Source organism: Perognathus longimembris, chromosome 6 (genome assembly GCF_023159225.1).
Source record: "Perognathus longimembris pacificus isolate PPM17 chromosome 6, ASM2315922v1, whole genome shotgun sequence".
NCBI lineage: Eukaryota > Metazoa > Chordata > Mammalia > Rodentia > Heteromyidae > Perognathus > Perognathus longimembris.
Window position 1 is genome coordinate 51835769 of NC_063166.1, and position 26480 is coordinate 51862248.

The window sequence follows — 26480 nt, forward strand, 5'->3', positions numbered from 1 at the left end:
GGCCTCATATCTAAAATAAACTTAGACCTCAAACAATTAAGCCCCCATAAGAAATCCTCAAAAAAACGATCATGCCATTAATAAGTGGACTAAAGACTTAAAAAGAAACTTCTCCAAAGAAGAAATAAGAATGGCCAATAGATACATGAAGACATGTTAAATATCTCTGGCCACAAAAGAAATCAAAACAACATTGAGATTCCACTTCATCCCAGTTAGAATGGCCATTATCAAGAAAACCAATAATAACAGATGCTGGCAAGGATGTGGCTAAAAGGGAATACTACTATACTGTTGGTGGGAATGCACACTTTTTCAACCACTCTGGAAAGTGGTATGGAGGTTCCTTAAAAGACTAAACATAGAGCTCCCCTATGACCCAGCAATCCCACTTTCTGGGCATTTACCCAAATGACCACAAACCAGCCCGCACCAATGCCACCAGCACAACCATGTTCACTGTAGCATTATTTACCAGAACTAAGTTATAAAGTCAACTCAGATGCCTCTAGTGGATAAATGGATCAAGAAAATGTGGTATATATACACAATGGAATTCTATGCTTCCATCAGAAAGAACGACATTGTCCCATCCATAAGGAAATGGAAAGACTTGGGAAAAATTATATTAAGCGAAGCAAGCCAGACCCAAAGAAACATAGGGTGCATGGTTTCCCTCATTTGCAATAAGTAGAATACATCTATAAATTTACAAGTTAATCCAGTGGACAGTAAAAGACAAATAATTACACTTGGACATGATTAATTAAGTAGCACTCTAAGTATTCACACATTGAGAACAAAGGAGGATATTCTAAGGAAAGGATCACAATGGTTCAATAGCTATGTGCATTTTGATCATATTAAAATGATGGTTATTGAAATGAACTCCAAGAAATGGAAAGTTTTTTTTAATTGTACTATTTGCAGTTATTTCTTTTTTCTTTGATTTTTTTCTCCTTTGATTTATTCCCTGTTATCATAGTTTTTGCTTTTGTTTTTGTCTTAAATTTCTGTATCTGTAAGATCTACCTTCAGGAGGGCTCCATGCAGATGCCCCCGACCTGTTTAAGTCTGTGCCCAGTACCTGAGTTACCTAGGTAACTGGCACACCTGGAGGCAGTTACCTCCTGCTTCTGAGGTCACATCCAATCCACCTGGCCATACCTCCAGCTTTTCCCTATATGATCTGGCTCAACACAAGTCCCTGCTCTCTTTTCTTTTCTCTCTTTTCTCTCTTTTTCTCTTCTTCCTTCCCATCTGTCTCCCCACGCCTCCATCTTGTGTGGGCTGGCAGTTTGCTCTCCCCATAATACTCTTCCCTGCCTGAACCATGTGGCAGGTTTCCTTTCTGGCAAACCTTACAGTACCCTTTGTCTTGTGTATGTTTACCTGATTTGGGAAAGGGAATTACAGAAATGGTGGGACAAAGGGTGAACCAATGCAACAGTGATACTTACTAGACAGGGATGCTGGGGGAGGAGGAAGTGGGAAAAAAAACAAGGGGGGGTGACACTGTTCAAAAAGAAATGTACTCATTACCTGACTTACATAATTGTAACCCCTCTGTACATCACATTACAGTAAAATGTAAATTAAAGACAAGAAAATATTATTCTGAGAGGAGTCCAGGGTATAAGAGAAAGTTGAAGATCTCAAGTTCATTCAATATTTAACCATGGAGTAACCAAAATGAGCCAAGAAAAGTAAAGGAGTACTGAGTGATTCCTCACCTCAGGGATTAGCTTGGCACTTAAGCTAGTATTTAACCAACTGAGGAGACATAGGCATTTTGTGGTAGCTGGGGCTGGGGCAGGTGAGGTCCCTCATGGAGAGGAGATGTCAGAGGAAGCTGGCTGTGGCATATCTGTGTAGACATAAGGCATGAACAGTCACAATCCAGGGCTGGTGGCTCCTTGTTCCTAGAGAACTTTCTACTATGGTGACTCCGTATAGCTGGAATTGCAATTTCCTTTGTGGCCATAGGTATAGTTTGCCTTAATTTTAGAAACAAAAGTCCCATTTTCTAGTCCATCTTGCATTATCAGTGGGAAAAATGGAAAAATTAAAAAGCAAAATCACTATTTCTGTTAAAAACAAAAAAAATAATCAAGACAGCCTGGCGCTGCTGACTCATGCCTATACTTAGGCAATTCAGGAGGCCAAAGATCTAAGAATTGCAGTTTGAAGCCTGCCTAAGTAGAAAAGTCCATGTGATTCTTGTCTCAAATTAACCACCAAAGAGCTAGAAGTGGAGGTATGGTTCAAGTGGTAGAGTATTGAGCAGGAAAAAGCAGAGGAAGAATATAAGGCCCTAACTCCAAGCCCCAGTGTCAGAGTGCGTGCACACACACACACACACACACACACACGTGACCAAAAAAATTAGTGAGAGTATAGCAGAGTAATCAAACTCCTTAGTTCAGATTTTTGTTTTGTTTTGATTTGATTTTTTTGTGATACAGTCTCACTATGTACCCATGCTGGCCTTAAACTCTTGATCCTCTTGCCACAGCCTCCTAAATGCTAGGATTACACAGATGGGCATTGCCATACTGACTAAAGGTCCAGGATTTTAGTCACATGGTACAGTTTCTATATTAGTAAAACAGGGATTGTAATGGGCCTATGATCCTAGAGTTAGAAAGATGACCAAGTTACTGGCTGTAAACCACTAAGGTCAATAACTAGTCCATGACAAACATTGTTAAATATACAGAGTTCATCTTGGTTTTCTTTTCCCTTTCCCATCAAACAAGTTTTTAAAAGCCAAGAAAAAAAAATTTAAATCAAGAAAAATGTTCCTAGAAATTAAAAACTTCAACCCTGTACCTGAGAACAAGTGACATTGATGTTTTTTGTTTGTTTGTTTTTAAGTTATATTGTTTTTAAGTTATATTGCCAGGAGCTGGTGTCTCGTGCCTGTAACCCTAGCTACTGACATCTGAGGCTGACATCTGAGGACCCTGGTTCACCAGCCTGGGTAGGAAACTCTATGAGTCACTTATCTCCAATTAACCACCAAAAAGCCAGAAGTAGAGCTGTGGCTCAAGTGATAAAAAGCTAGCCTTGAGCAAAAAAAAAACAAAGAAAGAAAGAAAGAAAAGAAAACACCTCAGGGACAGCATCTGGGCACTGAGTTCAAGTCCCAGGATTGGCACCAAAGGAAGGAAGGAAAGAAGGAAGGAAGGGAGGGAGGGAGGGAGGGAGGGAGGGAAAGAGAGGAAGGGATAGGGAGGGGAGGGGAGGGGAGGGGAGGGGAGGGGAGGGGAGGGGAGGGAAGGGAAGGGAAGGGAAGGGAAGGGAAGGGAAGGGAAGAAGGGAAGGGAAGGGAAGGGAAGGGAAGGGAAGGGAAGGGAAGGGAAGGGAAGGGAAGGGAAGGGAAGGGAAGGGAAGGGGAGAAAAGAATGAAGTGATTGTGATATACTTTTTGGTCATTCTGAAATTTGAAAAGGAAAAGATGAAAAAATGTCAGGGTTGATGGTGATGCTTAGCTGTAGAGCATGTGCTCAGCATGCCCAAGCCCCTGAGCTCAATCCCCAATACCAAAAATAAACAGATAAATGAGACACAACTGTCCATCTCTTCCACACAAATACCTTCGAAAGCCTGAGAACTGCAGCCACATCAATCTGAGTGTGTTACATGATCCTGATGGCCCCTACTACTGCCTCTAACCCTAAGAGCCCCTGGGAATTATACTCTGGGGAGGTGATCCTGCCCCTCTCTCCTTTGTTGTCCATCACTTGTGGCACTTGAGGTCTATCACATGCTGCCTTACTTAGTGGTGGGAGAAATCTTCACTCTATGGTCATCAGCCTGGCACAGTAATTTAATTTTAGCTCAAAAATGCAAAGGGTAAGTAGAAATCCTCTGCCTAAAGTTCCCAGGTATTTGGGCTAGTTTGAATACAAGATGGAAAAAAAGTCTCTAACTGAAAATAATAGTGTATATGTCAAGTTGATGAGAAAATAAAATCAGGTAAAGTCCTTTAAACAAGTTAAAAAAACAAAACAAAACCAACAGATTTTTTTTTGGGGGGGGAGGGTAGAAAGTAGCAGGGAAGGTCTATTACAAGAAGCATGGGACATCTGGTCTACCTTTGTCATTCTGTGGAGAAGGCAAAGTCATAGGAGACACATAGAAACTTGCATAGGTAAGGCCACACGCAGCTCTTCTAAAAACACAAGCGTTAAGCACCACCTTCCAGCTGTCCAGTGCCTGCCTTCCTGAAATGGAGCACACTCCTTCAGTCTTTGGGCAGGAAACAAGTAGGGCTGGTTTGAAACTTGCCTGGACAACCAGAAGCATCTGCCTCGCCTGCTTGCTGCATGCCTTGCCAGCAAAACCCACACTATAAATCTCAGCTTCATGCCACTTCAGGCAGCCTCCACCTCACTTTCTGGAAGAAGGAGGGACATTGAGGAGGCTGATCATGAATCTTGTTCTCAAGGTATTAAGGATCCAAGTTTCTAATTTTTTTTTTTTTTTTGGAGTGAGCTGTCTTTGTTAGCAATGAATGACAACATCAAAAAGCTAGAAGAGGCAAACTCCAACTTGCCAACCCCTGCGGTGACCCTTGTACCCCATTCTTCAGATTACAAAACAAAACAAAACAAAAAAGCAGCCGCCTGGTTCAGAGAGTGTGCAACACTGGGCAGAGGCATTGAGCTTAGCCAGCACCACATAATGCTTCCCATTAATTATTTACAAGCACATCGAGTTTCTAAGATGCTGGTTGGCTGTCGGGTTAATGGCGAAGGTACAGTATTTTTTTTTTTTTTCTGACCTGAGAATGCAAAATGAGTCCATCCTCTTTGGTTGTTCCCCTTTAAACCTTCTGGAGACTGACAGGGCTACTCTGAATTCTATTTTGCCCACGGAGGATCCAGTGCGTTTTAATTTCCATCACTGTGAAATGGCACAGACAATTCTAGGTTTCCGGGTTCTGGTGCCAGGAGGAATTGAGAAGGTATAAAGTTCAAGCGCCTTCAAAGCTATTTCAATAAACAAGCAGACAAGCAGCTCCTAGGCCACGCCCACCGCCTACAGAGAATTTCGTGAAGATCTGTGGCCACCACCACGCTCCCAAGCTCCCAAACTTCAGAGGGGTGACCCAGGGTCAGTCCTCCACACCAATGGGCTGCTCAGGATCCCTCTCTTGAACCCAGCACCTGAATCACGTCTCTGATCACCTGTGGGCTTCAGAAGGTTCCAGGCCATTTTCCAGGCTGACATCTGGCTGCACCATCTCCTGTTTCAGTTCTCCGATCTCTGAGGCGATTGTGTCAATGAGCTATTCAAAGACAAAAATAATATGACGTCAGCAAGTGAAGAGGCGGGGCATGCTCACTCCGACAGGACAGGACTGCCTTTTTTTTTTTTTTTTTAATCTTGCTCTGTGAATTTCCTCTAATCAGAGGAGAAAAAAATAAAGGGAAAGGCTGCAGCTTCCCCTTTTAAAAGGAGAACTTAGGTTTCGGTTAGGGAAGAACTCTGTATTATAATAAGGAAAAGAATCTGACTCCCAGTGGGTTGCTCAACATGCACATAGATGCTGTAACTAAATCTTAATAAACCCGTTCATGTTTTGTTGAAAGAAATCACTCCAAAGGCATTCTTTGCATTGATTTTTTTTGTTGTAGTCAATATTTTGACTATAAAAATATACTTCTTCAAAACACATATAGTAAAGTCAGTCACTGGTGGCTCATACCTGTAATCCTAGCTACTTAGGAGGCTGAGATATGAAGATCATGGTTCGAAGCCTGCCTGGGTAGGAAAGTCTGTGAGACTCTTATCCCCAATTAACTGCAAAAAAAGCCAGAAGTAGAGCTGTGGCTCAAGTAGCAGAGTGCTAAAGCAGCTCATGACAGTGCCCAGGCCCCAGGTTCAAGCACACACACTCAAAGCATATAGTAATTACAAATTGATCTTCCTTCTGGTGCTAGGGATCAAACCCAGGGTCTCATGCATTCTAGGCAAATGCTCTCTCACTGAGCCATACCCCCTGTCCTGCATTTCTCTCTCTCTCTCTCTCTCTCTCTCTCTCTCTCTCTCTCTCTCTCTCTCTCTCTCTCTCTTCCCCCAACCCCCTTCTCTCATTGGTACTGAGATTCAAACTGAGGGCATCACACTTACTAGGTGGGCATTCTACCACTTGATTTGTGCACTCAGCCCCTCCCCTCCCCCAGTCCCTTTTTGTTTTGACACTCCTGGGGCTTGAACTCAGGGCCTGAGCACTGACCCTGGCTTCTTTTTGCTCAAGGCTAGCACTCTGCCACTTGAGCCACAGCGCCACTTCTGGCCATTTTCTATATATGTGGTGCTGGGGAATCAAACCCAGGGCTTCATGTATACAAGGCAAGCACTCTTGCCACTAGGCCATATTCCCAGCCCCCCCCCTCCCCCAGTCCCTTTTGTAGTTGTTCATTGGTAGGTTCTGCATTATTTTTTTGTCCATCACTAGCTTCAGACAATGATCCTCCGTCATATGCCTAGCTGGGATTCATACACAAATCACTATGCCCAGCATATTAAAAGTTTTACTAACTTAGTGCTTGTGCTGGCCTCAAATCTTGATCTTTCCAATCTTTCTGCTTCCTAAGTAGCTGAGATTATAGGCATGGTATACCATTCCCTACACTGCACTACCCCCCCCCCCCCTTTTTTTGCCCTATACGTTATTTTAGTTATTCAGCATTTTTTTAAGAGAAAAAAAAGGTCTGGGATGTAGATCAGTGACAGAGCACTTACTTAGCAAATGCAATGTGCTGGGTTTGATCCCCATTACCAAGAAAGAAAAGATGAGAGGGGGAGGGAGGGAGGGAGGGAGGGAGGGAGGGAGGGAGGGAGGGAGGGAGGGAGGGAGGGAGGGAGAGAGAACACTCAACATTGGAAGGTTTTAAGTACAGCAATGGCACTTTGTTGTGGTATAAAGAGACTGCCTAGGCATAAGCTTGGTGGTATAGCATTTGCCTAATATGCATATACAGCTCTGGGTTTAGTGCTGATTAAAACAAAAAGAATTGTGACTTTTGTCTAGAGAGGGTTTGCTAGAGCATTAACAGATCAAGTAGGAACCACTGCAGTGTCACAGATAAGAGATCATAGTGGCCTAGGCCAACGTGCAAGCCGTGGAAACAAAGGCAAAACAAAGGAATAAGTTGCCATAGATATTGCTATGACTCTGTTCATGGCTACAATCCTAACTACTCAAGAGGCTGAGATCTGAAGATCATAGTTCAAAGTTGGCCATGGACAGAAAAATCTGTGAGAATCTTATACCCAGGTGTGGCTCAAATGGTAAAGCTCCAGCCTTGAGTGAAAAGTCAGGTGAGAGCGCATGGTTCAAGCCCCAGTACATCCCCCCAACCCAAGCCCCTCTTGGCCACACATAAATTGCAATGACTCAATGGATTGGATGTGAAGGTGAAGGACAGAACCGAGTTCTCAGTTTGAGCAATTAGAGAAATGGCAGTACCTCTGCGTGGGGCGGAGATGAATGAGGATGGGTTAGGCTTGAGAAGGAAACACAGTGAGACATTTGACAAGTTCAATTTTAATTCAGTTGCTCAACAGGCACCAAATAATTCTGCTCTAGTAGCTTTTGGCCTTCAGGATGGAGACATTTATATATTTGGAAGTCGCTGGCACAGATGGCTGGTGCTCCAGAGCTTGGCCTTGTGACACAGACAGAGTGTCAGTGGAGATGGGAAGGGTCTGGCAGGGTTCTGGGCTCTCCTAATTTTTTAGTGGTCAGGAAAGAAGCTATTTTAAGCCTTTTGTGCTGCACTGGCCCCATTTGTATGTGTGACTGAGGTGAGGACTTCAGGTAGAGCTTTCAAAAGCACTGGATCTTAGGAGAAAAGGTGATCAGGAAATCCCATTTCTCGTGCAGTACACTAGGAAAAAAATAGTCTGACAATGCCAAATATTCCCAGGATCTGGGAAAAGAGAATTATTTCCCACTCTGCAATTAGAAGAATATTATTCATAGATCCATTTTGGAAAGCAAGCTAACTATATCTACTTGGATCAAAGATTCAGAAATCTTGTTAGGTGCCAGTAGCTCACACTTGTAATCCTAGCTACTCAAGAGGCTGAGATCTGAGAATTGAAATTCAAAGCCAGCCTGGGCAGGAAAGTCCATAAGACTCTTATCTCCAATTAACCACCAGAAAACTGAAAGTGACGCTGTGACTCAAATGGTAGAGCACTAGACTTGAGATGAAGAGTTCAGGGACAGCACCCAGGCCCAGAGTTCAAGCCCCACAACTTCCCCCCCACCCCCCAAAAAAAATTCTGAAATCTTTTTTTTTTTTAATTTATTCTTTTGCCAGTCCTGGGCCTTGGACTCAGGGCCTGAGCACTGTCCCTGGCTACTTTTTGCTCAAGGCTAGCACTCTGCCACTTGAGCCATAGCACCACTTCTGGCCATTTTCTATATAATGTGGTACTGGGGAGTCGAACCCAGGGCTTCATATACACAAGGCAAGCACTCTTGCCACTAGGCCATATTCCCAGCCCAAGATTCTGAAATCTTGATTCACCTATTTGCATATAACTCAAGGAGATATTTGTAAGAATACTTGTTGTACTACTATAAGGATGTAGGGACACCAAATTATACACATCCAAATTTCCATCAACAGATGAAAGGATAGAATGAGACAGAATACTATGTAGCAGGTAAGATGACTGGACCAGAGCTATATGTATTTTTTTTGCCAGTCCTGGGCCTTTGACTCAGGGCCTGAGCACCACTGTCCCTGGCTTCTTTTTGCTCAAGGCTAGCACTCTACCACTTGAGCCACAGTGCCACTTGTGGCCGTTTTCTATATATGTGGTGCTGGGGAATTGAACCCAGGGCTTCATGTGTACGAGGCAAGTGCTCTTGCCACTAGGCCATATCCCCAGCCAAGTGAAGACGGAGTCGTCTTTTGCTCTCTTTTTTTTTTTTTTTTGGCCAGTCCTGGGGCTTGGACTCAGGGCCTGAGCACTGTCCCTGGCTTCTTTTTGCTCAAGGCTAGCACTCTGCCACTTGCGCCACAGCGCCACTTCTGGCCATTTTCTGTATATGTGGTGCTGGGGAATCGAACCTAGGGCCTCATGTATACGAGGCAAGCACTCTTGCCACTCACTAGGCCATATCCCCAGCTCCAAGCTATATGTATTAATACATATATAGACATCAAAGTTCAAAGTTTTTTTTCTTTTCAACATTCCAGATCAAACTAAGGACCTTACACAGTCTGAAAAGCTTTTCTTAAAAAAAAAAAAAAAAAAAAAAAGGCAGGGGCTGGGAATATGGCTTAGTGGTAGGGTGCTTGCCTTACATGCATGAAGCCCTGGCTTTGATTCCTCAGCCCCACATAAACAGAAAAAACTAAAAGTGGTGCTGTCGCTCAAGAGGCAGAGTGCTAGCCTTGAGCAAAATGAAGCCAGAGACAGTTCAGGCCGAGTCCAAGCCCCAGAACTGGCTAAATAAATAATTAAGTAAATAAATAAATAAATAAGCCAGACATGGTAAGTAGTACTTGCCAGTTACTCAGGACAGTAGAGGAATTGCGCACTACTTTAAAACCAACCTGGGAGCAATATAGTAAAACAGACCTCAGAAGCAAAGCAAAGCAAAGCAAAACAAACAGCATGAAAGTAAGACTAAAAGTGTTAAACTGAATATATAAAATGTAACATCATGGAACACTGTAGTAGGGTTGTATAATATACTTTTCAGTATTGTGTGTGATTTTCTGCCATAATGAAAATTGTTAGTAAAAGAAAATGGAACCATGGATGTAGTAAGGATAGGAGACAGAAGAACAGAAAAAGATAAGGGCTGGGTCCCTTCCACTTGGCCATTCCTATGGCCCTGATGGAAGAGCCACACATAGCCCAACAAGAATTAGAGATCACTGCTCAGTGGAGGGCCAGCCAATCTCAGGACTTCCATCCTGGCAGGAACACTGGTCTCCATTCACTCTCCAGCCTTCAGTTGTCCTACCACCACCATATTGATTTGAACATAAAAATTCCCAGTGGCCAGGCGCCGGTGGCTCCTGCCTGTAATCCTAGTTACCAGAAGGCTGAGATCTGAGGGTCACAGTTTAAAGCCAGCCCAGGAGGGAAGAAAAGTCCCCTAAGACTCTTTATCTACCACTCAAAAAACAGAAGTGGTGCTGTGGCTCAAGTGATAGAGTGCTAGCCTTGCGCACAAAGAGGCTCAGGGACAGTGCCCAGGCCCTGAGTTCAAACCCCACACCAACCCAAACCAAAAAATCCCCAATGGCCTTTTCTAGAAGCAGTAGACACTCTAGTTGGGCTGCTGCCACTAGATCCAGCTCTTGAAGACACATCTGTCTGTATTTCCAGGCCTCATCCCACATATCTTCCTTCTCTCTACCTTGGCACACACAAGAATCTACGACATGACTCCAACTCAGTGGCACTGGCTGGCAAATCCCTGGTGACCCCATTTGCCACAGAGCAGAAGGAAGGCACAACCACCCCCAGCCACGAAGGCTGACCTACACAGAGGCTGCACCTGGTGGGTGACTACAGGACTCTTTCCTGCCTCTTATCATGTTTCTTCCATGCCAATAAGCCCATGCTCACCTGGCCTAACAAGTAAGATCTTCTTTTCCTGACAAATGGACCAAAGTCCAATGTTCCAAGGTCTGCCTCCCAGAATTGTGTTTATTTTTCCACGTCTACCAGGAAAAGTGATCATGACAGAATAGGCCTTCTACTCTGAGCCAGTTCCCACTGACTAGATTTTGAGTATTCCACACATTATTCCTTGACAAATGTATGTCTTCTCTTTGCTCATCTCTTCTTTTCTCTTCCCTTCTCTTCTGTTCTTTCCTTTTGACTTCTTTCTTTCCTTGTATTGAGGTTTTTCCCAATTTTCTTCTTTGAGGACAAGTAGACATAACTTGTCACTCACCTTGCACAGCTTTCTCTTGATAAAGCCATTAGCATTGCCAGGGTAAGCCCTTATCAAAGTTGATGCTACAATCACTGAAGTTTCTCTGATTTCACTCCCACAGCTCAAGATCCTGGCAAGTTCCTGAACCTGTCAACAATTCCTTTAAGAAGGGGGCAGGTGCATGCTGATCCCACACTTGGTTCAACTTCCTGGAAGTGCTTAGGTGGCTCCAGACACATAGTTGTGATTTGATGCAGTCAGAGGGTGAGATGGGACATCAAGTGGTCAGGGCATAAAAGTCGATGAGATGCTGCTTCTTACCTTCAAACCACACTCCATCTTGTGTCATCCCCCCAAAAACAAATGGTGAGCAAAGACTCAAACCCAGGAGCCATTCATCTCTATAGCCCAGTAGACCTCAACTGACAAAGCCAGGGCATTGCCTGGGCTTGTCTATCTCTGCAAGGATTCACAGCAAGACTCCAAAAAGCACTAGTGGGCTGCGCTCTTCTTCAGAAGCTGAGGAAGGCAATAGGAATGTTGCTCCTGGTATGTACTTGCCTAAATGACCAAGGCCCTGCTTCTAGTCCCTCAGAGTGGGGGAAAAGACAAATGAAATAAATACAAAATCTTGAGAAGGCTGCAGACATGGCTGGGGAAAGCTGCCCCAGAAGCAGAAGGTCAGGGCCCCGATGACCACTTGAAGATGCAGGCAACTCAGGGAGAGAGCTCTGAGTCCTCTTTCTCTTTTATGCTGAAGCCCAGTGCCCTTGGACTCATTAACTTGTGAGCCTTGGTACCTACAGGTCCATGTGGCATACACCTGGGTGACTTTGCGTGCAAAGTCAGCCCTTTGAGGTGACACCCAGGGCTGGGCCCAGGCAAGACCGGGCCTGCCATGCTCCAGTCTGGCTCAGGAGACCTTCGCCAATTTGTACTATTTTGTAATCATTCTGGGTAATTTCTCTGTAGGCAGAGCCCTCGTCCAAGGAACAACTTGTACAGTTTCCCTGCAGGCTGTGGCTTGGTAGTATGGGCAAGTACACCAGCTTTGATTCCAGTTTAGAAAGATCTACCTTTGAGCCCCATTTCAACCTCCCCTGGGCCTGGGTCACCATGGGCCAGTGGGGTTCCAAGTGGGTGGCCTCATCCCTAAACTTCCAAAGGATTAAACGGTACAATACCACTGATACATTATGCAACAGGTTTGTAAATGCTCCTGACTATTCTCTATTTAGCTCTTAGTTTTTGCAACAATGATTAAACAGATGGCGCATGCTAAGACTCTTAAAACAGACCTACACACCTATCAGTCTGGAAAGAGCCATTGAACCCCCTGCATCAAAGAACTGGGGCCCCAAACTCCTTCTGCTTGTCCACCCAGCAGTCTAATCTAGACTTTTGCCCTCCAGACTGCCAATTTCTCTCTTATGGGGAGACATGAATCCCTTCATGCCCCCAAAGGAGGAGGAAAAAGGGAGGGACCCCAAATCTTGTTTACTTTTAGGGTTAGATAAAAGGAGAAATTTTTCCCTTGAAGGTCAACTAAAAATAAAACAAGAAAGTGCTTATAGAGAAAGTTCTGGTCATGGGGCTTTTTAAATTCCTGATCTCACTCAGGAATGTTATCAGTCGTTTAAAAAGGGATGTGTAGCTGATAGGAGGAAGACTTGAAACCTAGGGTGTGAGAAAAGTCAAGTGCTTGTCTCCCAGCAATGGAGATTCTTTTCTATTCTTTAATTCTTTAATGCGGCCTTGGGGAGGTGGTGGGCTTTTACAGTCCAGGCATGAGCTCTGTGGGAATAGACCTGCCACCAGAACCTAGGAAATCACTTCTAAGATAAGTACTGCACACTTAATGCCTTAAGAGTTTAGAAAAGCAAACCCAAACAATGCCCTGGCTTTGTCAGCTGAGCTCTACCGGGCTCTGCCCATGTAGATGGCCATCTCTTCAATTCAGGTCTTATTCAACATTTGGATTTGGGGGGAATGATACAATATGCAGTGTGGTTTGGGGTAAGAACCACAGTCTCACCAGCTTCGTGCCCTTGCCACCTGATCTTACCCTCTGACTGTACCAAATAGCATTTATGTATGTCTCCACTACGACTTTTCCCAGGAGTCTAAACACTTTTGGGAAGCCAGAACATGGAAACCAGCACTTACCTGCCAGCTTTCCATCTGCAAAGCAACTCAGGAAGCCCCTCCCCTTCTTGAAGGAACTCTACTCAGGTTTAGGAAGGTAGCAAGGTCCTGAGCAGGGGCTGGAGGAGCTCCTGGTCTGGTGGGGGCATTGCATGCCAGGGGGTTTCTAAAGGAGTCACAGGAACTCGCCTTGTGAAAGCCAAAAAGTCATAAAAGCTCCTTCCTCCTCTTTTTAAAAATAAGTTATTTTTTTATTATTATAAAGGTGAGGTAGAGAGGGGTTACTGTTATGTAAGTCAGGTAATGAATACAGTTCTTTTTGGACAATGTCACCCCTTCTCTCACTCTCTCACAGTTCTTCCCTCCCATCCCCACCCATAAGTTGAATAGTTCATTTTCAACATAGTGTCTAGTGAATACCATTGCTACTGCATTTGTTTGCCTTTTTTTTCTCTCCATTTCTGTACCTCACCTTGCCCTCCCAGAGAAATAAAAGTGAACAAACAGAACAAAAAGAAAAGAAAACTAAGATACCAAGAAAGAAAAAAACAAAACAAAACCTCTTGCTTTCATTTCATGGAGTTCATCTCAGTAAATATTTTGTATGATCAGATACACAAAGATATTGTGCCTTTTTGTTCCTCTCCTAAGGGCATCCTCCTTGGATCTCACTGTGTGTGAATGAATAGACCTTCCTCCTCTTGCAGATGGCATAATTTCCAAGATGCATCTCAGAAGAACCTTGCTTTTATATTTGAAGTACTTTGTAAGAGCTAGGTGTATAGCTCAATGATAGAGCACATGTCTTTAAGGTTTTGCCCACCACCCCCCAGCACAACCCTACCACCACACATACACTTACACACACAAATCCCAACTTTGTGTGTTACACAAATATACTTGCACTTGTGTTTTTAAATTTTAGTTAAAATTATAAATTAAATATGAATACATTCCCACTGAAAAAACACTGTAGTTGCACCTAATCTCCCATGATGATCTTTTATATTCCCCTTTTCCTACTCAGATGTAACTAATATGGTCAGTTTGGGATGGATCATTCTATGCGTGCGTGTGTGTGTGTATGTGCGCGTGCTCGCATGTGTGCGTGCTTGCATGCTTACATGCATGCATGTGTGGGTCCTAGGGCTTGAACTCAGGCCTCGAGCACCATCCCTTAGCATTCTACCTACATTAGCCACAGCTCCACTTCCAGCTTTCTGGTGGTTAACTGGAGATAAGAGTCTCATGGACTTTCCTGTTTGGGCTGCTTATGAACGACTATCCTCATATCTCAGTTTCCTGAGTAGCTAGGATTACAAGCATGAGCTACTGACACCAGTTTTTTGTTTTGTTTAGTTTTTTGTTTGTTAGTTTTTTTTGAGATAGGGTCTCACAGTGCCTCCTCTCAGGCTGGCCTCAAACTCATCATTCTAAATAGTGCACATTGTCTTTTTGCTCATTACAGTACTGGAGGAGCCCTCAGCAGGCCCTGGAACACATTAGTAGTTGAATGAACCCACTGCCCTTCCCTCTTCCGCCTTCCTCATGGCAACTTCCCCGTTTGTTTGCCCTCCAGATGGGGGTATGTAGGGACAGAAGAGGGTGGTGCTCTCACTTAGTCCATTTTAATCTCAGCTGGACAGGATGGGGAAGTAGCTGAAATTGTGGCATCCACTAAAAAAGAGGCTGCTCATGATTTTGAAGGTATTTATCACCCAAATCTACACCTATGGCTGGACACTGAGGGCACAATTGTTCTCTTCTGATCTTACAAGCTGTACTGAAGGGAAGCCATTTGCATGAAAACACACTACCCCCAATAAGTAAGTTAAAAGCTGCATCTACTACCACATCAAAGATCAAAGTTAGCTCCATTTTACCAGACACTCCTCACCAATGTAGTTGAGGCTATGAAGGACTGGGAGAACCACTGGCGCAGAGTAACTTCTGGAAGGCAAACCCACAATGGGATTTTTTTGTTTTTCCTTTTAAAACAATATTAGAAGTCAGGCATTGGTGGCTGATGCCTATAATCCTAACTACTCAGAAGGCTGAGATATGGATGTTGCGTTTTGAAATCAGCCCAGGCAGAAAAGTCTGTGAGACATTTATCTCCAGTAAACTAGCAAAAAAGCTAGAAGTGGAGCTGTGGCTCAAGTGGTAGAGCATCAGCCTTGAATAAAAAAGCTAAGAGACAATACCCAGGCCCTGAGTTCAAGCCCCAGTACTGACAGACACAAAATTAGGAATTATCCTGCAGAACAAACAATCAATTTGGTAGTATATCCTTAGAAAACAGCAAAAATATTTTTAGGAAGCATAATGTGTATTGTTCAACACATGAAATGTAGAAGCAGCTTTGAGGCTGTATCTTCAAGTCTTTGTTCTGCTAAGGCCTCGATATATTTTGTTCCTGTCTGAGACTAGCATTGTGTTATTTTGTGACCCCATAATTCAGAGAGTGCCATAGTTTTGCCAGTGGCTCAAAGTTTGCAGGTTCAGTAACAAACTATGCAACAGAAGCATCACAGAGGAGAAAGTTCCTAAGGGTTGTCACTAGTGCTATATCAGTGGTTAGTTTGAGCATTTGTATTTTGGTGTGAGTTTGTATTTTGTTTTGTTTGTATTTTCAAGAAGTATTTACTGTCCTATTCTTTCTTTTCTCTTCTGACTGTGAAACTTGGGCTAGCTCAGGACTCTTGCCCTAGAGTGCTGAGGCTATCACAGTGGCCTTAGAGTCACTTGCGAAGCATTAGGCTCTGCGGTTTCAGCAAAGAACAGGTTCATCCTCCTGTCCTCTCCAGGAGTGACCCAGGATGTAGAAAGGTGTGTTGCCATGGTTACAGTAGGAAGCCTGTCCTGAGGAGATGCCTCCACAGGTACCTCTATCTCCTGGGGAAACAAAGCCTGGAGCTCCTTCACATAAGAAATGAGAACAAAACATCACTGTGGAGCCCTATCAGAATGTATCTTGAGTAGGTGTGGTGTGAAGATCAACCTTGTCTATCCATCTATTAGTTCAGCCACCAGAGTTTGTACCACCATGAAGACAACTATGCAATGCTTGGAATATAGCAAAAAAAGGTTACCTTTGGGCAGTATCAATTCTATTTAATGGTCACCTGGTATATCATTTTGTTTGACTCTTATTTGGATTAAGGCTCATGATCTACTAAGCCAGACACTAACTTGTAGTATATAATATGGATCAACTACCAAATGATACTTGTTTGATAGGTGAAAAAGTACCCAAAGGTTTAGGTTTTATTGTCCTGTATATCTTTGCCAAGTTTTGCATTAGGTTGAACCATGAAATTTCATTGTGTACAGGTTAAAAAAAACAAGTTGAAAATTGGCAATAATGAAGGTTGTGGACATATGAGGCTGGCTCAGAGTGGATATTAAATCTGACTCTTTGCCCATTTATTTGCCAGTGTATGACACAAACAGCTTTAACAAATTATACATTATCTTATTAATGGATTAAATCAATCTTTGACAGGCTGTTTTGTGCTGCTATATAATAGAATACCTGGGACTAGATAGTTTATAAAAGAGAGAAATCTTAGTTCTTATAGTTTAGGAGGAAGCTGGGAAGTCCAAAGTCAAGGGACTTACATCCGGCAAAGGCATTCTGGCCATGTCAGTCCATTGTAGAAGGTAGAAGGCAAGACAGCACTCATCACCCACTCACAACTCCACAGGTCCTACCTCGCTCAACACTGTTGCTTAAGTTTCCAATATATTCACTTGGATGGCCATGTTCAAGCTTTTGAAAATTAATTCTGAAGTTTGGGACTATGTTTTTATTTAATTTTTATTGTTAAGGTGATGTACAGAGAAGTTGAAGTTACATATGTAAGTAAGGTAGTGAGTACATTTCTTGTCAAACTTGTTACCTCCCCCCTCATTTTTCTCCTACCTTCCCTACTCCCCAGTCCCCCTCCCAGTTGTACACTTAATTTCTAGCATATTGTCTTATGAGTATTTCTGTTGCATTGGTTCACCTTTTATCCTTTATCTCATCATTTTGATATTCCCCTTCACTTCCCTAATTCAGATAAACATATATATATATAACCCAGGGTACCAAAATCAAATAAAGTGACAACAGGGGCTAAACCATAGGGAAGAAAAATGCAAGAAAAAAGAATTTGTTTTGCATATTACATCAATAACAACAATGTTAAACCACCTGTTTCCATAACCTGGAGTTCATTTTGCTTAGCATCATCTTATGTGATCATATGTATTGAGCTATTGTGATCCTCTGCTAGGACTATCCTAGACATAATACTAATTATTACAAATGAAGGGAACCACAGAGTCTATGTTTCTTTGGGACTATTCATTTTTAAGGGACTTGTCAATGTTGACACATAAATCTTGCCCAGGTGGTTGTTTAACCTGTTCACACTTCAGAGCCCTCAAGTGCTAAGTAGATCAGTGGCTTTCTAATGCCTCTTTTGGCTCACACACAGTGCTTCCAGGCCAGCAAGCTTTACTCTCAACAGTGCAGATACTGCAGTCATGGCCACTTCCCTTTTTCCACCTTCCTGTTGTCTTTGCTGGGCTTTCTACAAGCCCTGGAGAGAAAACTATGACTCACCATTTCTGGAAGGCAATCTGAATGCATATGGCAACATTTATCATATAAAAAGAATAGACTCAATGTTTCTAATTCTAGGAATTGACCCCAAGTACCAGTCAGCCATGTACAAGAATGTTCTTGGCAGCATCATTTGTTATAGCGAAAAATGGAAAAATAACTAAATGTCTTAACCGGGGATTGGGTAAATAAAGCATAATATAGCAGTATAATGGACCCAAGAAATGTCAATTCTGGTATTTAATTCAGATATACCATAGACAATATATTATGTGTTCCTGTCAATAGATTACTACATTATTTAGTGGAAAAAAACAAGTTGTGAAATAGTACCTGTTCGATGAGCCTACAGTGGGAGGTTCTTACTACAATTACACACCTAGAACTACAGACAGAGAACTATGTGGGTTCCTCAATGGCAAGATATTTACTGGGCTCATTTCTGGTAGAGTAGCAGTGGCACAATATATAGATGATAATCTTTTCTTTATATAATTTTTTCTTCCCCTGCAATAATTCCATCTTTTTTCCCCATTGGGGGCACTGAGCAGAGAGGTTGAAGAAGTTAATACCAGAGGGATTAGACCAATTTTCTTAAGAGGTCTTGGACTCAACTCAGGCAACAGGAGCTTAATGTTGCCATATGGAAATGTTGACAATGGGTCATGTAAGTAAGGTAGGCCTTGACAAAGAAAGGAAACAGATACTCTACCAATACTTATGGCTGAGCTGCTGAATTATGGTCTTTACTCCTTGGAGCCAGGGTGTGGCTATTCAGAATTGTACTCACCTATCCATTCCACTCCTTTTTGTTTTTTTGAGACAGGGTCTCACTATGTACTCAGGCTGTGCTATAATTTGCTATCTTCCTTCTTCAGTCTCCCAAGTGCTGGGATTACAGGTGTGTGTCAGGCCCTATCTCTTTTTATTTTCTTTATTATGGAATCACAGCCACTCTTCATTCTAAAACATTAGTTATATATGACAGGCATTTATTTTGTTTCTAGTTAAAAAAATAGAGTAACTGAGCTATAATTTTCCTTCTACACAGCCTACTCCAAACACCTAGTATTCCCTTCATGGTTTTTTCCCTATACCAGTAGTGCAGTAGGTAAACAGGCAAGAGTTCCATAATGAGGCTCGTGCTCTGCCAACACCAGAAACAACCATGCACCGTGGTGAGATATGTGATTATACAAACTATCCTGAGCCCCACGGGGCCTTTTCCATGTGGGTGTCCAGGAAGGGAATGCAGGTGCAGACCCCTCCACATTGACTGACAAGATGGCTCTGGGGATGACCACCTCTGTCTAGGGATCACGCTTCTGTAGAAATACTTACAAATATGTTTAAAAGCCTGCTCCTGAGGACAGTAACCGCAATAATTGAGAATTTCAGTTATCATTTGAGACAGATAGAGATGAAAGAAGGGAGGAAGGAAGGGAGGGAGGGAGAAAGGGAGGAAGGAAGAGGAGGAAAGTAGGAAAGGAAGGAGGGAGGGAGAGGGGGGAGAGGGAGGTAACGTCTTCTGAGTACGTGTATTTGATTAAGAGAAGGAAGAAGACAGAGGTATTATGAAATGGGACTTTTGTAAGCAAATGTGCAGCTCTGTCATTTTCAGTCCCATGTAGATGGGCCAGCAATGTTTGGGTTGGGGGATGAATCACTAAAATCTGAAACTTACTGAATGCCCAGGGCTGATTCCTCATCTGGAAACTGAGCTCTAAGGAAAGGCCTGTAGAGGGGCCCGGTATATCTAATACACAGAAGCCCATGGTGCTCCAAGATGCCCATTCCCCTAATCTGCGATGGCTTCTACCGTAATTACTTGAATATCTGTGCCCAAGGATGTAGGACCCATTGTCATTAGGAGTGAGCACAGGGCAGGTGGGAATTGCCGGGGAGTGAATATGTCAGAGTAGCCCTCAGCCAAGAACTAAGGGGCATAGGTGTATACAAACCCTGGCTTTGTCACCCCTAGATAGAACAACTCAGATACTCAGGGCCTCCCAGAGGATCTGAGTGGGAGTGAGCCCCAAAGCACAGGCAACAAAAGCAAAAGGTCGGCCAATGGGATTACATCAAACTAAAAAGCTTCTGCACAGCAAAGGAAACAAAACAGAAAAATAGCTGTAAACTTTACATCTGGGATTCATATCCAAAATAAACAAGGAATTCAAGCAACTCAACAGCCTAGAAACAAATAAATAGATTAAAAAAAATAAAACGGAAAACAAAGAAAAGAAAAGAAACCAGGGATCTCAAAAGGCACTTCTCAAAAGAAGACAAGCAAAATGGCTAACAGGTATATGAAAGTCGTCAGGGAAATGCAAATTAAACCAATCAGGCCAGGTGCCAGCGTCTCATTTCTGTAATCTTAGCTACTCAAGAGGCAAGATTTGAGGATCGAGGTTTGAAGCCAGCCTGGGCAAGAAAGTCCATGAGCCTTGTCTCCAATAAACCACCAAAATGCCAGAAGTGGAGATGTAACTCAAGGAGTAGAGTGATAGCCTTGAGCAAAAAAAAAAGCTAAGGGACATCACCCAGGCACACACACACATCCCTCCAAACCCCCAAAATAACCACTTATGATCAGGTATCACCTTGCCACAATTAGAAAGGTCATTATAAAAAAGATAACAGATACTAAGTGCTGATGTGGACAGAAATGTACACCAGTACAGCTGTTGTGGGGAATGATATGGAGAGTCTTCAAGTAATCAGCCTCTCTGATCACTGGATTGATGGTACTCTTACTAAATCCACTCACCTGTTCCAGCTAGCAAACACTGGAAGTTACAAGACACAAGAGGGATTCAGATGCAAGTTCTGCTTTCTGAGAGATCTATCACACAGCATCAATGTACATGGGCTTGTGGGGTGGACAGACTTCCTTTATCAGAGAAGTTCAACATTCTTATTCAAAGCAGGGGGACGAAATAATATTCCTTAAAAACAGAACCCGATCCATGTAATAAATCATAGTATTATTCATAGAAGCTAATGCTAAAAGTAATTCTAGTTTGAACGGATAAATACAACGTGATATATCTATACCATGGAATATTATTTAGCCTCGAAAAGGAAATTCTGATACATGCTATCATCTGGAAGGATCATAAGGACACTGTGTAAGTGAAATACACCAGTCACAGAAGGGCAGATAACCCCACACAAGGACAGTGTGATTCCACTTACAGGAGGCATCAAGAGTGATCAAATTCACGGAAATAGGAAGTAGAATGGTGGCTATCAGGAATTAGGGGAGGGGAAGTGGGGAATGGTTGAATGAGTATAGTTTCAGTTTTACAAGAGGAAAGGCTTCAGAACTGGATAGTCAGAATGGTTACTCAATAATGTGAGTACATCAATACCACAGAACTAAACATAGATTTATTTTAATATACTAGCATATATTAATTTCACACAGGGTTCTACTGTATTATGTGCATGCATGCACATAATATGCTTTGAAAACATCACCTTTTCTATTATTCCTTTTTATTAAAACATTTTAATGGGTTTCATTTTTTTCTGCTCTACATCAATTATACACATCTGCTCTCCGTTCTTTCTTTCTCCTCTTGAGGGAGAAAGAAATCATTCAAGAGCATGACCAGGGCAACCTACAAACTCTCCAGATGGGGTGGAGATTAGAAAAAAGTATTGGATTGATGTGTCATTCTTGGTTTTGTTCATTTACTGTGCTTACATAAGTTTCTTGTAAAAAATAGGGAGCACCTCCAGTATATTCCCAAATGGCTCAGAAATGGTGCTACTGTACACATATAACTTTATATAGTAAGATGAAATGAGAGAATCATAGAGAAAATGGAATAAAATATAGGCATGGCAAATCTGGAATCTGGGTAATGAGTACATAAGCATTCTTTGTGCTGTGCTTGCAACTTTTATGGAAGTTTATATTCTCCCAGTAAAAAGCCACTCTCCTTCTAGAGAATGCATATTACTTCAAAGGATGCACAGAGGAATGAAACCAGGCTGCTGGGGAGCCCTGCTCAATTTCTCCTAGGACATTTCCAAAACTCACTTTTTGCATTCTTATTGTTGGGAATCCTCTCCTTTGCAGAGTTTAGTCAGCTCTGTTCCTTGTCCTCACAATCTGCAATAACGTACTCTCAGAACAAGAGGCAGCAGAAGTGTGGCCAGCTGCCCCAGGATCCACAGCCCTTCCTGCCGAGACTGGCAGAGAGCTGAGATAGGGCCAGGCCATGGCCCAGTGCGCCCCAACCACACCCAGCAGGGCCCCTTCCCCAGGGCTCCTGCTTGATGCACCAGGGGACCAATGCCCAAGTGGCTGTTTGCCCTGGCACAGGCCAACTTAGCTACCAAATGAGTCTTGGTGCCCCACAGCCTTGGGTTATAGTCTGCTTTGGCTCTTACTTCTTATGGGACCCGTGGAGCAAGACTATATCTTCCCTGTGCCTTAATTTCTTCATCCGGTGGTACTTGGAAGGAGGAAAAAAGGGTAAGAACCTTGACCAACATCAGTTGGTATGGGTGGTGGAGGCAGTTGCTAAGTGTGGGCTGGATATCAGTATGCATGCACTCACTAGCTCTCTCTCTCTCTCTCTCTCTCTCTCTCTCTCTCTCTCTCTCACACACACACACACACACACACACACACACACACACACATCTTGGAGCTTTGCTATATTTCCTGGCATCATGGACAGAGGCCTTTTTTTAATCCCACCCTACAGATCTGGAAACCAAGGCTCTGAGAGCCTGTTCAACATCACACAGCTGGAAATGGTGTGAAGGAATTACACAGCAGGGTCCTAGGAATGATGAACCCATTGGTATCTCTGAGATAGGCCAGGCACAGCTTTAATGCACTAATGTTGGGCTTTATTATACTTAAAACTATGCAGACCCCTGGAAAGCCCCTAAGGCTGCCCCTAGGTCAGCTTCACCTCAGACTCCAAGGCTCTTCCAAGGCCACCCCACCCTTTTCCTCCCCGAGTTTGCCTTCCTGTATCTGCTCATCCTCCTGATGGATAAGCACTTCCTTCCTGATGGCAGTAAGAACAGTAAAAAGGATGCTCTCTGTGCAGAGGATGGCTTCTCTGGAAGCCAGGGACAATGGCTGGAGTGGAAGCTTCTCAGTTGAGAGCCCAGCGCAGCGCAGCCTCCTTATCTAGAGCTGCCCCTCACCTACATCCCCAGGAAGAGTGGACAGTCAGTCACATGTGCCAGGTCATTCTCCAATGGCCTATGGGACACTCTGACTGAATTTGTGTCCAGCTTGCCTCACAAGGGCTTGTCCTGTCCTTCATGGCAGTTAGAAGAGGTTAACTCTTACATGCAAGGAGATTTTATGCATAAATCAGGAAAACTACATTAAAATCCAGACTTCTATCTTTCTTTATCTACACTTTATTATGGTGTTGTTGCTCTCTCTTTTTTTAGAGCAAATATTTTTATTAGTATATATTAATTGTACAAAAGGGTTTCAACATGACCCCCCTCTGTTGCTCTTTTTTGCCTCCAGCCCTATTTTTCAACAATTTTGAAAAGACACGGTTAATTTAAGTCAGCTTTATACATAGACATAGTGTATGTTGGTATTGTTCCCTCAGCATTCTGTTCCCTGTTCTCCCTCCCTCTCATTCCCAACATGTTCATGTTATATTCTCTCTCTCTCTCTGTCTCTGTCTAGATTCTGCACATGAGAGAAAACATGCAATCTTTATTCTTCTGAACCTGCCTTATTTTGCTTAACATGATGATCTCCAGTTTCATTCATGCAAATGATTTAATTTCATTCTTCCTTATGGCAGAATAAACACTCCATCGTATGTATGCACATTTCCTGTATCCATTCATCAGCTGGAGGGTACCTAGGCTGATTCCATAGCTTGGCGATTGTGAATAGTGCTGATTTACATTCCTCAGATATATGTCCAAGAGTGGAATTATGGGGTCATATGGTAGTACTTAATAGCTTTGATTATTTATTTTTTTTCAGAACCTCCATACTGATTTCCATAGTGGCTGTACTAATTTACATTCCCATTGTTTGTTTTGATAATGGCAATTCTCTCAGTGTCATTTTGATTTACATTTTCTTTATAACCATAGATGTTGAATATTTCTTCATGTATTTATGGCCATTATGTTTCATCATCTGAGAAATGTCTGTTCGATTCCTTTGCCCATTAATAGAATTGTTGGTTCTTTTGGAGTGTAGTATTTTTAGTTCCTTATGTATTATTTTTAATTTCCTTGTCAGATAGTTTACAGAATGGGAAAAACTCTCTTCCAATAATCTCTTTATTCTGTTGTTTCTTTTGCTGTGCCAAGGAAGCTTTTTAATGTGATGCAATCCAATTTATCAACATTTGTTCTTATTTGCTGAGTTATTGGACTCCTATTTAGGAAGTTGTTGCTTATAACTTTATAGTTTAGTGTTTTGTTTATGATTTTCTGTAGTAGTTTCAAATTTTCAAGTGTTACATTAAGTTTTCAAGCCATTTTGAACTGATTTTAGAACTGGGTGAGAGGCAGGGATCCAGTTTTAATCTTTCACATGTGATTAGCCCATTTTCCCAGCACCATTTGCCACAGAGGCTGTCTTTTTTCCAACATATATATTGGAACAAATAGTCTTTTAAAAATTATTATTATTACGTAAAACAAATACACCAGAGAATCATTTAATACTGCCTGCACTGGATACAATTCTCTGTGTGGTTTTATTTACAACTAGTCCTGTCACTACCAAAATTTGTTTTTTTTTTTACCACCTTTACTGTGTACCATGGCCCTGAGTTTGACTAAGACATGTCATCTTTTCCTTAGTATGCATTTTGTGGCCCACTTATGGGATATAATTTCCATGAGTTCTGGTTTGCACCTTCCTTTCCCTCCTTCCCTCCCTTCTTATGTCCTTCTCTCCCTTCTTCCCTGTTTACTTGTTTTCTTTGTGCATTTCTATAGGTTAAACCTTGGGACTCACAAATGCTAGCTCAAATGTTTTCCTTTCTGAACTACGGCCTTTACAATGGCACTTGCACTACGAGTGAAGTCTTTTTGCTATCCCTTAATCCTCTTCACAGTGATGATACACAGATCATAGCTCTTTCAGAAAGATCCTACAAGAGGACTCACCATGTCCTTAGTCTGACATTTTAAAGGCTGCAAAGGGAAAGACACAGTGAATACTTGCTCTTCAGTTTGAGACAGTCCCTACTTTTCCCTATCATACTTCATTTTGAGGTCAAACATCAGTTGCCATTTATCAGTTCCGGTCTGGGTTGGCTTTGCTTGCTTATGTTGCCTATCTGGCCCCTGTTAGTATCGCTGGTGTGTTCATTCCTGCTGTGTTTCTGATATTCTGATATGTAGCAGCAAAGAGAATGGTTCCTGCCCTCTGAGACTATGCTCTGAATCCTGGTGCTGTCATTTATTCTCGTGGGGTTCTTTGGCTGGTCAAGGGCCCTGGCATATGCTAGTTCATTTGTGAAATGACAGACTGCGGCCAACTTGGGAGGCTGAAGCAGGAGGGCCACTGGGCTACACAGAAAGATGTTGTATCAACAAACAAAAAAGGACTGCATGACAATTCAGTGACAAATGCAATGATTTCTCCAGTCAACAAGCTTTTTCTATAGAGGGCCAGCAGGTCCATCTTCTAAGCTTTGCAGTGAATGCTGACTCTGAAGCCCCTCATTACTGCAGTTGTATAGAAGAGGCAGATGGCCTCGTGTCAATGAATAATACAGGTGGCTGGCTGCACACAGAACCTAACTTGCAGAGTTTGGCTGGTGGCTTGTAGCACAGTTTGTCGCATTTGTCCTTAGCACTGATCTCATTTTCTTTCCTGCTGCTTCTCTTCCACTGTATACAGAAGAGTCACCTCAAAAAAGTTTGGGGTAACTGGGCTCTGGTGGCTTATGCCTGTAATCCCACTCAAGAGGTGGAGTTCTGAGGATTTGTAGTTTGAAACCAGCCCAGGCAGGAAAGTTTGTGAGACTCTTATCTCTAATTTACCAGCCCCCAAAAACCAAAACAAACAAACAACAACAACAACAAAACCAGAAATGGAGATGTGGCTCAAATGGTAGAGCACCTGCCTTGAGTAAAAAGGCTAAAGGAGAGTACCTGGCCCTGAGTTCAAGCCCCAGTACTGGCAAAAACATACAAAAGTATGAGACCATCTTTCTAAAGGATAGAGTCCAGGGCCTTCTGCAGGCCAAGCACGCAGCCTGCCCTTGAGCTATATATACCCTGAGACCTGAGACAATCATAAAAAGATAACACAAAAGATAAATGTGTTCAATCATCCTTCTTCTCTAGCCCTCTAAGAGGAAAGATGTTTTAACCACCTCCCCCCCCTTTTTTTTTGCTATGAAGATGTGAATCAGAGCAGAAGAAATGCAGAAAGAAAAGCAATACTGGAGAAGACTCCAGCCAGGGTATGGCAATCTGCTCACTAGAGACCAGAAGGTGGAGCACTAAGGGGATGTTTCTGGAAAGACCTGCCAGGAACATGAAGAGTCACATGTAGAGGACTGAGGAAAGAGCACTCTGATCAAATGGCAGAGTACTTGTCTGGCAAGTGTGAGGCCCTGAATTCAATCCTAAGGACTCCAGGTGTGCACTGAGGAGAGCCGTGTGTGAGAAAGACCAGAGGATGGATTTTAAGAACTCAGGTTGCACTGGGCAGGGGCTCATAATGGATGCTATCCTTTGAGACTCCAGCAAGATCTTACTTGCATTTTCATTTTTAATTAAATCTTTTTATCGTTATTATAAAGGTGATATAGA

The 26480-nt window shown here is 42.8% G+C and overlaps 1 protein-coding gene across 7 annotated transcripts in view; it reads right to left on the bottom strand.

Moving 5' to 3' along the window:
- Nucleotides 1–26480, bottom strand: part of Rin2 (Ras and Rab interactor 2) — a 190284-nt gene that overhangs the window by 67226 nt on the left and 96578 nt on the right. For 4 of the 7 annotated variants that reach the window (XM_048348718.1, XM_048348719.1, XM_048348720.1 and 1 more), the window contains one exon: nucleotides 5196–5296. The exons of 1 other annotated variant lie outside the window; for it this stretch is intronic. In XM_048348718.1, the coding sequence (XP_048204675.1) occupies nucleotides 5196–5296 (101 nt within the window). Of the gene's footprint in view, nucleotides 1–4789; nucleotides 5172–5195; nucleotides 5297–26480 lie in introns of those variants that run through there. 2 more of the 7 variants (XM_048348722.1, XM_048348723.1) reach the window with 2 other exon arrangements.